Source organism: Hyperoodon ampullatus (genome assembly GCF_949752795.1).
Source record: "Hyperoodon ampullatus genome assembly, chromosome: 16".
Lineage (NCBI taxonomy): Eukaryota > Metazoa > Chordata > Mammalia > Artiodactyla > Ziphiidae > Hyperoodon > Hyperoodon ampullatus.
The window spans coordinates 69,818,243-69,833,982 of NC_136929.1; the positions used below are offsets into that span (position 1 = coordinate 69,818,243).

At 41.1% G+C, this 15,740-nt stretch overlaps 1 protein-coding gene across 2 annotated transcripts in view; it reads right to left on the reverse strand.

Annotated features, from left to right (window-relative positions):
* The window catches only part of FRY (FRY microtubule binding protein), a gene marked incomplete at both ends in the record, with an annotated part of 256,062 nt that overhangs the window by 16,224 nt on the left and 224,098 nt on the right, over positions 1-15,740 (reverse strand). For both annotated transcript variants that reach the window (XM_079722071.1, XM_079722072.1), the window contains 5 exons: positions 1,674-1,863; positions 3,033-3,199; positions 6,267-6,425; positions 6,978-7,178; positions 13,204-13,374. In XM_079722071.1, coding sequence (XP_079578197.1) covers positions 1,674-1,863; positions 3,033-3,199; positions 6,267-6,425; positions 6,978-7,178; positions 13,204-13,374 — 888 coding nt within the window. The remainder of the gene's footprint in view (positions 1-1,673; positions 1,864-3,032; positions 3,200-6,266; positions 6,426-6,977; positions 7,179-13,203; positions 13,375-15,740) is intronic.

Genomic DNA, 15,740 nt, shown 5'->3' on the forward strand with positions numbered 1-15,740 from the left:
CCCATTCATTCTTTCTGCATTTACTGAGCAGCTACTGTGTGTGAGCCACTGTGTGCCAGCTGCTGAGGAATCAAAGCAAGACACCATTACCTGCCCTCTCCCGGGAGACAGACACCTAAACAAGTGTGACAAGTATAACAGATACAACTACAATTGGCTCGGGATCCCAAGTGTGTGTGTGTGGGGGGCAGGTAGAAAGAGGTAAAGGAAGGTGTCATTCACTGAAGTGACAGCCAATCAGGGATTTGCAGGTCACTGAGAGCACAGCTGTGGGAAAAGAGGAGATGACAGTTCTCGGCAGAGGGAAAAGTACTGCTCAGGACTATAAAATTGAGCATGAAGGGTAGATCTAGCAACTGTAATAAGAAAAAATTACTACAACGGCCAAACTTATACATTATTAACCATTATTTACAAATTACCTTTAGAACAATATAATAAATTACTTTGCTCCTGAATCCTTAACAATTAAATTTACCTCAAATGGTAGCTTGTGGATAGTTGTTGTTTTTAAATTTCAGTCTGGCTTAATGTTGGGGTGTTTCTGGATTCTTATCTTTCAGCAGCCCACTGTTTTCTGTCTTAAGGCTAACAGTCCCTCCAGCCCCCGGTGCATCTCAGACAGAACCTTAGTTTTTGTCCATTCAGGTTTCTAACAGGTCTCACGAAAAGTAAATTGAAAAACTTGAGAGAGAGCAGCATGAATAACACTCAGAATACTGAGAAACTAGCTATGAGTACTATTGGTATATACTTCTCCAAAAACAGAAGGGCCTCCAGGCTCAAAATCCAAGTTGACTTTTATGTTAACTAAACTATGGCTTCCTGAATTTGAAATCATTTTTTTTTTTTTGCGGTACGCGGGCCTCTCACTGTTGTGGCCTCTCCCGTTGTGGAGCACAGGCTCCGGACGCGCAGGCCCAGCGGCCATGGCTCACGGGCCCAGCCGCTCCGCGGCATGTGGGATCTTCCCGGACCGGGGCACGAACCTATGTCCCCTGCAGCGGCAGGCGGACTCTCAACCACTGCGCCACCAGGGAAGCCCCTGAATTTGAAATCATTTAAAGCAGATGATCCCAGTTTCTTCATTTCCACTTTTTATATAATTCATTTCCCTGCCTCTCCCATGGCTCTTCCAGAAGGTGATCAGAGGGCTCCATCCCTCAGTCCAGCTAAGTTACTGTGCCTCTCTCGTGATATACTCAGCAGAGCTCAACCTCTAGACAAGTTCCACTGGCTGGCATGTTGAAGGACTTCATGGTGGGGGAAGATAAAAGACAAGGAAAAACACAGTGAATTAAAAAGACAGAGGAGAGGTCTAAGCGGAAAGAAGAGATGGAGGCTGGGCTTGGCAGAAGGTGCCGCCACCCTGTGGTCCTGAAGACCTGGCTGCCTGCCTGGGACTGATGATGCCCGTGAAAACCAGAGTGGGGAAGCGAGGGGCACAGCACAGCGGCCTGAATCCCTGAGCGCAACGTCTCCACGGTGCCAGCCTGAGAAGGCTGCGTAGATGAAGCTTGAGGAGCAAGGATGAGGTCAGAGGAGACTGAAGAACGTCAGGAGGACAAAGTAGTATAAACCCGGCACGTAACCCCTTCAAGCTGGAGGCCAGCTGGCTCCCCGAGGAGACCGCAGCCCCTGCGCGTCTGGAGGCCCCTCCGGGGGCGCCGTACCTTGAACAAGGAGGAGAACACGTGGAACGTGTACACGGCGCAGGAGCCGTCCGAGTCGCACAGCAGCTGGTTGACGTGACTGCGCCACGCCTCCTCCGCGTCGTCCCAGGCCGCGGGCTGAAACGCAGCCAGGATGGCGGAGAAGAAGGGCGAGGGCGGCGGCGACACTCCCCTCTCCCCGTCTCCAAAGCTGCAACAGAGGCACGCGGCAGCGTCAGGAGGCGGCGTCCCCTCCCCTGTGCCAGCCTGCGTCAGTTCTCGCCCCGAGGCCCCCTTTCTGACCACTCCTCCCGCTGGGGTCGCTTTGGGAGCCTGGCTCCCATTCAGAGGTTCTCCGAGATTCTTTTCTGACGCCAGAAAAGAGGATTTTCACCTGTAGAATTTCTGGGATTCCTCCCACTCAGATTTCCTTTATAGAGTCGGTGCCTCTTTCAGCCTTCAGTAACCGCCCCTCACTTTCCTGGACAGCCTTTCCCGGACACAGCATACATTCATTCCTGTGCTGTGGCCCATCGCAGTCCTTTTCATTTTTCAATACAATAAGTGATAAGAAGATTTCTGAATCTTTTCACTTTTCGTTTGTGGAGGGACAGTATTAGTGGGTGCAGAGACATAAATGCCCAGAAGAAAAGGGCAGAGAGAGGAAAGGAAATGAAAGAAGAGAAATGCAGGGGGAGACAGAGAGGAACGAAGAAAGGAGAGAAGAGTGAACGAACTGTGAAAAGTCGAAGTTCTTCTCCAGGTATCACCGTAAGCTGTTTCTCTGATGAACGGATAAGGGTCACCATAACAGAAGGCCTCTGTCCAGCCACATCAGAAGCTTTTACTTAATTCTTATTTTCAACATTCGGAGGAGTGATTTTAGGATTCTGACTTTGTTCTCCTAAAGTAAATCTGTAGCATTATTATTTGTGATTTATTCTAGACGCCACATTAGTGGGGTTTTAAAAAAATCTATCCTCTTTATATTTTTTCCTCAGAAATGTCAGCCACGAGGCTGAAAGCCACCCACTTAAAAAGAGAGTAGGTATTTGGCTTATAAGGGGCCTCTTGTTCTGGTCTTTTAACTCAAAATGAAAAGAACTCCTTATTTCCAAGCCTTGCCAAGCTTGCTTATTTTCAAAGCTTACAAGGCCTGGACCATGTCCCCAGGCTCCCCTCTGGCTTTTTACGTTACTCTAGGGCTTTATGGGTTCCGCATAAGGCCCTGCTCTGGGGTTGGATGATTCCCACCCGCCAAGAGCCCTCCAAGTTATATGTCCGCTTGGACTCCTTTGTTAGGAAGTCCCAGCAGCACAAGCCTGACATTTAACTGGAGTTAGAGCGAAGCCAGTACGATGTGCCCTGTACACTGTTCACCTGGCAAGAGTAAACTGGTCCAGCACTCGACTGCCTTTTTCTTCTGCCTCGGTCATATCCAGGCTAAAGCTATCGCTGCATTCAAAAGTTGCCGGGAGCTCATTGATGGAGCTGGAGAGATCATCCTCATGCACGGTGGTGTCCTCCTCCTCCTGGGCAGCGCTGACCTGGGAGCATAAAGAGAGAAAAGAATCCCCCCAGTATGTAAGACTGTCCATAGGAAAATCCGCAATCCTGAGAGTAATAGAAATTGCGGGCATTTGTCTTCTAGCTATGGTAGAGTCAATTTCTATAACTGAACTCAAGAATTCTCTGAAGTACTGTTCTTTCTTGATCTTCTTTTCAGTCTTTTCCAGGAGAGTTCCCAAAGAGGCTCTCAGTAGATTACCATGTTTGACCCACACTTATGAAGTATAAAATGCTAAACTTGGAAGAGACCGTAGAGACCCCCTGGTCCAACCTCCATATTTTATAGACGAGGAAACAGTTGCTCCACGTGGGAAAAGGACGTGCCTAATGTCAGGTATATAATCAGAGCCAGAGCTGGGACTAGAGACACCATCTCTGATTCAGAACTCTTTTCATTGTACAACCCCAGTCTTCTAAAGCAAGTTATCTGGAGTTAACTCCCCAATATATTATATAATACATCCAATAGTACCTATGGAAACTAGAATTTAGAATTGTCAGTGCCTGGCATAGTAAAGGCTCCAGAACTGTCTGCGGTGCTCACAAGTGATCCAGAGTTATTCACCAAGCCTGCCACGTTGACAGGCCTTTCCATGCTGAAAATCCTCCGAGATCCATATACGCATATGCTTTACTCTTGGGAATATCCCTTGAAGATAATAGATATGAGAGGCTGCTCTCACATTGCTATAAAATGTAGAATGATCTGCGAGATGAAAGGGCTCTAGGGCAGGCAGAGCTGGGATCACCGAGGGGCAGGAAAAAGACGTAGCAAGTCAAATGGAAAAAGAGGCTGGGCTTGAACCTGGGCCAGGGGGAAATCATCTGGAGAACTGATTGTTCTTCGGGAGAGGAAGGAAGGCAACTGGATCACAGAGCAGAAGAGGAGAGGAAGAAATCACACATACGTGGTTCAGTGAGTCATTTTCTTAAAACAAAAACAAAATCAAGGCGAAATAGATGTATATATGAATTAGAGAGTTATCGTGGGTTGACATCTGGCTGCCCATTTAGTATTTTGAGTCTAGGATTAAATAGGGAAATTAGAAATGTTTACAGATATGTTAGGGAAATAGGTTATCTCATGTCTTTGAAGGAATTGCTCATAAATACTGCGTTTCAGAGGCGTATCCATATCTGCTGCTTCTTGCTTTTTATTTATTTTATTTTTTTATCTTTAAAACATTTACTATTGCCATTAAAAAAATATTTAGTTTCTGTCCAGTTAGAATTTCATTAGTGGTCCACTTCATATAATTTTTGTTGTTGTTGTTAAAAACTCATTTATCCTTTACCCCAATTTTTGAATGTAAACAGTAACTGTCTAGGTTGATAGCCATGCAGTTAACCAGCTTAATTTTGGGTAGAAGAGTCACTGCTTTCTCGTGTCTGATGAGTTGGGCAGAACACTATATTTTATTTTATTATTTATTTAGTTTTTAAAGTAATTTGTATTGGAGTGTAGTTGATTTACATCGTCCTGCTTTTTAACACTAGAGTGGTTCCAACGAGACTGCTGACTGGCCTGGGTTATTAGTGTGTATAGACTTAATCTATTAGGGGCGGGCTGAGTTCTTATAAAAATATTTTCTATTTTCTCTTTCTAACATCACAGATACATCAAACATTGCAGAAGCCCAGCTGATGTGAAAAACAGATATAGCTTTTCAGAACTTAGACTCAGCCTTTCCTTGACAGAATTCCTTGATAGATTTCTCTGTGAGTCCATGCAAATATTACTCCTTAGGCAATGCTTTGTATAAGGAATTACATAACTTAGCATTCAAAATAGAAAAGTTGAGAAAATGACTATTGCAAGACTGAGAAATAATAAATGCTAATAACTGCACATTTATTTTGTGATGTCCTTTCCATGAAGTTTATTTCTTGATATTAAGATTCTGGCTTTAATCTCAGACAGTTTTCTTTCTGGCCCCTTTTTTGGCTAAAAAAGGACTCTGCTAATTCTAAGAATCTTGATCATAGTCCTTTTGCAATGGGGAAGTCTTAGAAATAATTATTTTTTAAGCTTCAATATTTTTAGGTGATTGCAGTTTCATTGGTTGCCCTTGGTTTAAAGTAGATTAGATTTTGCTAGATTGCAGACATATTTTTTAGCACACTGTAAAAGAATACAGAATAGCCAGTATTATATTTTTCTAGTAGAAGCATCAGAAAGAATATACTTTTGCAAATTTTTTTGTTTCATTTTCTCCTTAAACTTATACCACCATAACCAAACTAAAGATAAAGAAAACTTTATCCTAACAGCAATAGGTTATTTTGGTATTTCTAATATAAGAAAATAAAATTCTGTACTAATGGGCATTTATGTGGGCACATATGTGAACACAGTGTGGGAGTTGATAGTTTTATGGACAAGGTAGTTTATGGAAATATTGATAAAATAAACCTTAAATGAAATACACATTTTTAGATTTTTTTTTTTAAAGCTGACCTTTTAAATAAGGAAATTGTATCCATTACTTACTTTTCTCCTCAGAGAGCCTGGCTAGGACAGTTTTGTGCATAATACTGTGATTGATATTGAAAATTCTGATAGTCTGCCAAAGGCGAGAACAGAATCAATGTACAGATTGTAAAATTGGTTCCTACCTAGGAAAAAATTTCCCCCCGATACATGCATACACCCACACCTCACTTAGCAGATTGTTTTATAAAAGTCATGACAAAGAACAGCAGTTTCCCAGTCTCAGCAATCTCCGACATATACCAGTTTGTTTTGCCATTAATCAAATGGCAAAGCACGAGCAGTGTTTGTGCTCTATGGAAAATGCAAAATGTTTCATTTTAAAAGGAACTCAAATCAAATCTCCTTCAACCAATAGGAAGATGGCCACTCAGGTCTGTGAGAGTAAAGCAACTTCAAAACCTAGGTTTAGGGGCATAAACTCAACTACTTCAAAAAAGAAAGAAAAGAAAGATAGTCCCTTCGCTTATAACCTGCTAAGAATGCTCAGAAAATTGGAAGTACATTTTTTTTTTAAAGAAAACTACAATCAACGATTGCCAAAATCTCTTCACCTTTGAACCCTCAGAAATCTGAAGATTATTCATATCAGGCAGAGAAGCGTCAAAGCTAGCCATTCTGGTGTTAAAGGCATGAGGGTCAGCGGGGGTCATATCGCAGGTGGTCGTGAGTTCCATGGGATGAGTCTCCTCAGAAGGGGAGAGATTCATGATCTGTTGAGAAAGCATAGGAAATAAAACAGAGCATAACGTTCCCATTCTTTAAAAGCTCTAATTATTCTTTACATAAGAGTACAAACCAGTGTACAAGCTAGTTTTTTGTGGACAGGTAATAACTGTTTAACATACATACTTCACTGTCATTAGAACTTAAGCACACTAGCTGGCAAGGCCCAGCACTGAAAAAACAAACACCCCTATTTCCAGATAACCCCATCAAAATGTCTGTGTCATATTTCCTCAAACTTCAGATGTCTGAGGAATTAAAAAAAAAAAGATTTCAGCAAAATAAAAGTTTTTTGGGGAAAAATCTAGGCCTGAACGATTTGATGGCATTCAGGGCTTATAAAAACCCCAGTGTTTGTTTCCATTTGCAACCTACAGAGAAGAGACTGGTTAGAATCAGACACCACCTCATGTTTCAGCGTTGAGTTTAGCAGCTGTAGCAAGTTTCTTTAGCTGCAACTGGAAACTGCACTACTGCTTGAATCACAAAAAGAAGTCTCCCAATGTCTTGGGAAGAGTAGGTGGAGAGTTCCTACTTACTAGGTCAGAGTGCTCCAGGATCTGGCTGGTGGTGAGATCCTCCTCTTCGGAGGATTCATCGGAATCCTCGTGGTTCATTTTATTTAGGCTGGGAGAACTTCCTGAAAGTTGGCGCTCTTCCAGAAGCTGCATATCGCACTTGTCCAGACTATCCAGAGAACGCCTGCGGACTCCCCAGTTGAAATTGTCCATACTCTCGCCCTGAAATCACAGCATCAGCTGCTTTTTTAAGGCCAAAATCCTCCTGCACTCACGCCTTTACACAGTCGATTAGCCATAGCTTAGTAATAAAAATTTTCATTATGAACTCCCAAGCCCTCATGGTCTTGGGCACCAAACATTTTGCTTACATGATGTGAAAAGTAGTAAGAAGCACACTGTTTTCACCAAAATGAGTATTAAATCATAGGTAGACATGATTATACACTTTACTCTGGCACAGTGGGTAACCTCTTGTGTTTTAACAAGTTGATTTTGGGATACTCTATAAATGATCCGTGTTAACAAAAATCTGTCAGAAAGAGACTGTTAATATTAAAACAACTTCAAAAGAGATGTTCCCTCCCCAAACCCCGCCCCTGTTTAGTACTCTTTTCAGAAGGAGAAAAAGTAGGAGCTACGCTTGTGGCACGTTCCACACCCTCTGGGTATTAAGTAGAAGATCATTAGGTAAACATTCCAGGCTGTTTCTGCCGCAGCAGTTTTCACAGATAAAATGCAGAGTTAAAGGATATCAGAGAGCAGCTGGGCACAGTCGGACAATCATGCACTATGCAGAGGCCAGAGCAGCAAGGCTTCAGTTTTGCTTTCGGCTCATCTTTAAATAATTGTCCCAACACAGAAAATAGTTCCTTCCCTAGACCTGAATGGACTGACTCGGTACCAAGGATTATTGCTGAATTGTACATTTGCACTGAGAACTGGGCTAAGTAGCAATGTAAAGTGTTAAAGATTTTAGATATAGCTCAGACTTTCTCTACAAACCATCAGATATTAAATAAGCTTATTTGATGAACATAATTTTTTTTTCTGAAAACCAATCTGGGTTTTATTTTTCTCTCTGTTAAGATAGGAATAAAGCTAGAGAAATATTACTAGCTCAATGGTGAGCAAATTTTAACCTAAACAAATAGGTAATCTGAATAAAGTCTAGCACAGAATCTTATTTATATTAGTCATTTGAAACACTGATGGTTCACTGACATAAATAACTTTTTTTTAAATGTGGTATTTTATTTATTTTTATTTTATTTTATTTTTTTGTATTCTGGCCATACCGCAAGACATGTGGGATGGTTCCCCGACCAGGGATTGAACCTGGGCCTCTGCAGTGAAAGCACCGAATCCTAACCACTATGCCACCAGGGAACTCCCATAAATAACTTTCTGATGAGAGCTCAGTAAGTAGCATAATAATATAATTTCAGTGAGAGATGTAAATTACTATTAAAATTAATGAGCATTAAATTTATTAATTTTCCTCTGGTTTTAAGGGTCTCTTTTTTCTGGCTCCTAATGAAATGAATCTTACCATTCTCACGGATCTCTCATATAATAGATGCTTAGCTTTTCCAAAGTCTGTTTTGGCTATTCATGGTGGAAGGCAACAGGTAAGAATCCTGAACACATTCTGGATATGTTATGGGAATTAGCATTATTCACCCCATTTATGATTGTTCTTAGGACTGTTTGATTTTAAGACTCAGAATATGCTTTCCATAGTTTATAGCTGTATTTGTACCTTTTATCTGTAAGTGCTGTGATAAATTACCACCAAATGATTTTATTTCCTGGTAGAACAGGCTGACTGTTGTGCTGGTATTTTAAAATAGCTGTTTCAGTGAAAAAATGAAAAGAATGTGGAAGAGGCGAGAGTTCTGGGAAGAAAAATAAAACTCAATGTGTGAAGAAATAAAGAGGGTAAAGAAAAATGAGATTACAATACAGAGAAAAAAAGAATGTAAAAGTTACTGGCAAAAACGTACAACTGTAAAACATAATTCAAAAAACTGATTCTCTTGTACCAAATCAATGGATGGGTTAGATGAACTGTCTCAGGCAACAGTTCTGGAAGTCTCCCACACTGAACCTGGGTTGCACTGAGCTTGCAGAGAAATACAGACACCTAGGGCCAGAGAATGCTACACTGGGTATAGATTGCCATTGCTGTTAATTTGATTGCAGCTCAGGTGAAGATCTGAATCAATCAGGCATAGGAACTGGGAGTCAGGGAAGTTGTTCTTGCAGGAATATCTGGTGTCTTGCAAGAGGATGCAATAACTCCATTAGAGGCAAAGATGTTGCAACTGTTTCCTTGGTGGTAGCTGAGGGGTTGAGATGGAACAGTAGCCTAGCCTACATTAAAGTCGGTGGTGATTAAAAGTCAACTGGGCCTTCTCATAGCACAGGAATACCCCTATTGGGAGAGCCACCTTCCAACTTCCCCACACCCAAATGTCAGATTTGCATTTTATGTTACCTACAAGGTCAAAAGCCAAAAGAGTGTTTCACTGATTAAGTGAGATTTTCTATGTGTGAGAAAATTTAGAAGATGGCTAACTATTCCTGATGGACAATTTGCATATGTCAGTTATCAAACTTAAATAACCACTCAGGATTTATACTGAGATGAGAAAGTATTCACAACTGAATGTTCCAGAAATGTTGGAAATCGTATTCTTTGATATTGGAGTTCCAAAAAATAAGAATTATTGTTGAAGGAACTTGGATGGTCAAAATATGTTCCCCCAAGTGTACCTACTTAGAGTAAGTCTATATGACATAGATACAGGGTGATCATAGGTCAGTTTGCCCAGGATAATGCCAGCTTATGCCTGTTGTCTGGGTGTAATTATTACCGGACCCCTTTTACTTGAAAAGGGTCCTCATTTGGATGAAATTTTATATAGTCACCATCCAAAGATAGCTCCTAATTCCTGGAAAATAAAAGGAATTGATTGGCAGTATATGTGGTATATTGTTAGATGCAGCTTCTTGATTTCACTTTTAATAAAAGAAGTTAACAGCAAAAGCAATCCAGCTGTGCAACTGCCTAATGAGAAATTATAGGATTTCCATGGATCATATTTAAAAACTCACTCTCTCTCAAGAGATATAATCATGCAACTTCCAGAACTAAACATATAAAGATTTTAAAACTATCTCATATTTATACTTCAGAAAATATTTCCCTTCTACAGCAACCAGGAAAAATACTTCTATCACACACATCTCAGTGTAAATGTGCAAATAGGCATACATACTCTCGAAGGGGGGAAAAAGCAGTTATGCAGTTATAAATCTGCAATGATGCAAAACATCTACTAGTGCATCTGAATTGAAAATAGCATCATCTTACCTGAAGTTCCTGTGTAGCAGATTGAATGGACAGAAAAACAAATAAGAGGTCTATTTAAAATGATTATATTAGATACTCAAGTGCATTTGTCTTAGTTTTAACACAACAGCAACTAACAGTGCTAACAGTATATACGTCAGTAGATGGAACTTAAAGAAAAAGGCAAAGATACACAAACCCCATAAAGAAATATTAGTACAAAACACCGGAAATTCCAAACCTCTTAGCAGTGGATGATGTAGTTGGTAACAAATCATAAATACAATTTCTGAAATAGCTTTCCACTTCAGTGACAACTTTGGTCTCCTCAATCCTTTTTTTTTGGAATGCCTGAATTTTTATTTGTGAGAAAATCATGAAATGTCATGGAAAGACTAATGAGGGTCATCAGCTGGGAAAAAAAGGTGGCATCACCTGATCCTGCTCACAAAACCAGAAGTGTTTGTGATCATGATCTGTTTCACTGCTGAGGTGCAATTAATAGCAAAGACACAGCACCCTTTAAAGATTCTGAGAAGTACAAAGGCAAACCCTTAAAGATATTAGTCAATAAATTCTGAGACTATTTAATGAAAAGGAATAGACATGACAAAAACCTTGTCTTTTTTTTTTTTTTTTTTTTTAGTAAATGTGTGTTGATCTAGAAGCCAAATATGCTTACCTTTCGCAGATGAGGAAATACGGAAATTATTCACCAAAGACAGTACAAAGGAACAGATATTTAGAATGCCTACTGCCTGAAATTATGCTAAAAGCTTTACATAGGACATCTTACTTGGTCCTTACAACAACTCTATAGGCAGGTATTATCACTCCCATTCGACAGATGAGGATGCCAAGAGAAACTGCATCCAGGCTTGAGCTGGGTCAGTGGCAGAGCTGAAAGTCAGAGTTGGACCTGCCTGACTCCAAAGCCCTTGCATTTTCACTCTACCACTCTGTAAGCTCACTAAAATCCCTTATTATTACCTTATTGAGAAGTAGCAAAATATTCTCAAATGGTTTATTTGGATAAAATATATACTTTCACATTCTTGAACTTCTTATAAAATCTTAATCATACAAGATAAAATGATCACTATGATTTTTTAGTTCTTGTTGGCTAGGACAATAGCGAGAACACTAGAAGGAAGGCATAGTAATCATTATTTATTGTCCTTGAAAAATACTAGTATAATATTTATTTTCAAGTGATGGGCATCTATGGTTTTCCTTACTTTATTTTGATAGAAATTAAATTTGTTAGTTGTTCTGATATTGTTTCTGATTTCTCTGACACCATTCCTCCTAGGTCCCTTCACGTAACACATTTTTCTTTGGCTGACACTGAAAAATGATGCCTCTCTTGTTTCATCAATTTTTCTCTCCGTAGTTTAACCCTTGAAGAGGGTGCCCAAGCTTGAATTCTAGCCTAAGAGCAAAGATTAGGTCAGTTGCTCAGACCAGGAAGCTAAACTTTTGACATTCCATATACCTCTGGATCATTTCGAAAGTACTCAAAACAGCTGTATTTTGCATTAGACTTTTTAAACAATCCTCACCGCATTTAGCAATTGATTTCTTTATCACTAATTATGGTTAACAGTCAGAAAACTCTGCAATGCTTTTTACTGGTTTGAGAACAATTCAAGATGAAAGCTTACACATTTTAAAGATGCCTGGCAGTTGGTGCCTTTATACTCTTAAAGGACTGGATCTGCTAAACTTGCTTCCAGGGAAAGAATTGGTAAAGAAAACATTCTTCATTCTGAGGACATGATTTTTCCTTGCTGGCACAGACAGCCAGGGTAGTCAGTGGCCAGTAAGGACAAAAATAGAGCTCAGTAGAGCTTGTCCAGCTCCGTGGCCTTGCCTTGACATAAGTGGATTGGTCAGCAATCATATCCTTTTAGGGAAGGTGAGCAGTTACTTGAAGCATCATTTCCCACAAGTTTATCGTTAAATTAGGAGGTGCCTACCTGCCATAGGATATGATAAACTTTGAACTTGAGCCTCCGTTTTAACTGTACGGCTAGCAGAAAGCCCTTTCTTTGTCTGGGAAATAGAGCGTGCTTGGTTAAATGTGAGCTGAAGTACGTGGATCCCACCATATGCCAGGCTAGGTACCAGGCTTTATTACAGATGCCAACCCCACTTCAGGGAACATAGTGTCCACCCCAGGAGGAAAAAGCCTGCCTCTCAGCTGGAACATGCCCCTGAGCTACTGAAATGATGCTCCTCCTTGCAATCCCAGGTTTTCAAAAACATGACTCATAACGGAAAGGGTCTTATTACCATGATTATCATTCAGATAAACAGATCTGCATCTGCCTGTTGATACTTGAATTCAGCTGCTCCAGGTGTCAAGAACCAACTGAAAGCAGAGCCAAGAGCTCTTGTATGTTAAATCTAGTTTCAAGTTCTGAGGATTTCATCCAACAGCACAAAGATGCCGGGGCCCTCGGGCTCTGATCGCAGGTTGCAGCAGGCAAGCTTTGACGTCAACCCATGAGAGCAATTTCACATTGAAAATAATAAAATGCTTAGCCTGTTTTACCCAGGTACCAGAGAACAGGCTCAGACCTTGAATGTTTCTGTGATTTTTTTTTAAAGTTCACCTCTGGACTACACACACACAGAGTCTCTGTGTGGTCATTCAAAGTCAGATCTTTGCCATTTAGAAAGAACTTGGTGGCTTTGGCGTGGGCTTAGACAGGAAGGTTGTGGTGACTTTTGCCAAAGTTAAGCTGCTGTACTTTGAATAAATTGATTAAAAATAAAGTTTACAGTTTTCTAATGAAAGAACTCATTATTTAGCAGAGAGAAGGAAACTGTTCTGTTAGTCAAGGAAAAGGCTGAGCGGATGGCTTCCACCGAGCCTGGCCGTACCTCTCCATCCTCCAGCTCCACGTCTAGGAAATCGAAGTCTCTAAAGACGCGGAACTGCTGCTCACTGTTGGTGTCATCCATGTTCTCCTGGTCCCGGGTGCCGTCCTCGGAGGACACTAGGCTCGTCTGATGCTCCAGCAGATCCAAGTCCCCACACGACGAGAAAATCACCTACGAACCAAGAGTCCTCCCCTGAGAAACCGCTCTCCCTTCTTTGTTTGTGCTACAAAAACTGTAACTGGCTCCTCAGAGCACTGTATTTCCAGTACACACCTAATTCCTTAAGTGGGTATTTTTAGAATGCTCTTTTATTATTTATGTTGGACAGGCGCCTTCAGATTAAACTCATTGCAAAGATGCAAGTTCACACGCTAGGAAAGTGTTCAAGAGTCAAATCGCTGCTTCTTAATGAAAGGTGTATCCTACATGCGCGTGTGTGTGTGTGTGTGTGTGTGACAACTGAGTGTGTGTTCACAGACAGTCTACAGCAGCCAAGAAATTTTCCACTGTTACTGCACTTACCGAGGTTAGAAACTATACAGATTCACACACACATACACATCACATACATATTATCATGAAAGCTTTTAAGGACTACTGATGCCAAGATATGTTATTGTAGAACGAACTGTGAGAGCAAAGTATTTAACCCTCTTAGAGATAAACCAGGAACTGGTAGGGAAAAAGAAATATAAGTCAGGAAGTACAGTACTTGTTCATGTGAATTACAGAGGGGAAGCTGAGCAGCCGTGCTCATAATTCATACTTAAAAGTCCTGTCCTGTTGATTCAAACAGAACTTTTTTTCTATTAAAATTTTAGTATGTTAATATTTTTATTATTTATTTATTTATATATTTTTTTGCGGTACGTGGGCCTCTCACTGTTGTGGCCTCTCCCGTTGTGGAGCACAGGCTCCGGACGCGCAGGCTCAGCCGCCATGGCTCACGGGCCCAGCCGCTCCGCGGCATGTGGGATCTTCCTGGGCCGGGGCACGAACCCGTGTCCCCTGCATCGGCAGGCGGACTCTCAACCACTGCATCACCAGGGAAGCCCTATGTTAATATTTTTAAATTAACTTCTATGTTTAGGTTCATTTCACTTGGGCCATTTTAATATAACTTTGTAGAAATAACAGGCTTCAAATAAATCTAAATGTTTTGCTCTCCAGCCTCTCCTGAACATAGACTGATATTAAATAAAATGAACAGTATTCTTTATTTAACTGTTATAACGTCTTGGTCTTCCTTGAAAGTAAGCAAGTCATTTATAAGAATTTAAATATAACAAATATCTCTCAAAAGGAAAAAAAAGGGGGGGGGATGGATTTTATTTTTTTTAGTTATTTTAAAAAAATTTCTTTCTTTCTTTTTTTATTTTTGGCTGTGTTGGGTCTTTGTTGCTGAGCGTGGGCTTTTTCTCTAGTTGTGGCGAGCGGGGGCTACTCTTCGTTGCGGTGCGCGGGCTTCTCATTGCAGGGGCTTCTCTTGTTGTGGAGCACAGGCTCTAGGGGCGTGGGCTTCAGTAGTTGTGGCGCACGGGCTTAGTTGCTCCGCGGCATGTGGGATCTTCCCAGACCAGGGCTCGAACCCGTGTCCTCTGCATTGGCGGGTGGATTCTCAACCACTGTGCCACCAGGGAAGCCCGGGAATGGATTTTAAACATTCTTTTTTTTCTCCAGTGTTTCAGAGCAGTCATAGGATTTGCACTAGCTTTTCATAAAATGGTACAAGACACACAGTCTGTACAGGGATTGCAAATGGGTATATGAGATAAATAGCACTGAGGACCAGCCAACTAGTCAGTGAGAGATGAGAGACTAGAATTCTGATTTCCTCAGCAGAGGCCTCCCTTTCCTTGTTGGTGCCACTTTTCTTATTTGTAACATAGTAAACATTTCTAGCTAGAAAGGCCTGGCACAGAAGCAGGCGGTTTGGATCTGAAGGAGACAGTGTACCCACAGGGGTGGTAAGAAACGGACGTCTCTGGCTGTGCCACTGCAGAGGTAAAGGGCTCTCATTCCTCTCCCTTTCAGGCTGGGAGGCTCAATCTGCCCCACACTATCTCCTTGTCCCTCTGCCCTCAGTGATGTCACAGGAGCAGCAGCAAACCCACTGATCAATAACTCAGAAGGTGACTTCAACAGAGGCCACCCTTCTGGCTGGGGCACATTCCCAGACGATTACAAGTACCAACTTGCACTTTAGCACGAATCTATGAGTCTCATATTTCACCTGCTCATGAACTACATTAGTATATACATTTTGGAATTTGAAAAGTAGTTCCACAGAGACACTGTTTGCTACTTCTTATTTGGGAAATTACTTAGTTTGCTATTTTCTTTTCTGGTTACTAATAAAGATGCTGTGATATAGATGAAATAAAAATACCTGGTAAAACCAAACCCGGAGATTTTTATTGCTTTTGCTACAATATTCTCACACACACAATTTGAATTTTCTAAATTTTATAGAAGCTTCAGAAGCTAACTTCTAATACTTCAATTATTCATTTATTTCAAAGCCCAATGGCATTTTT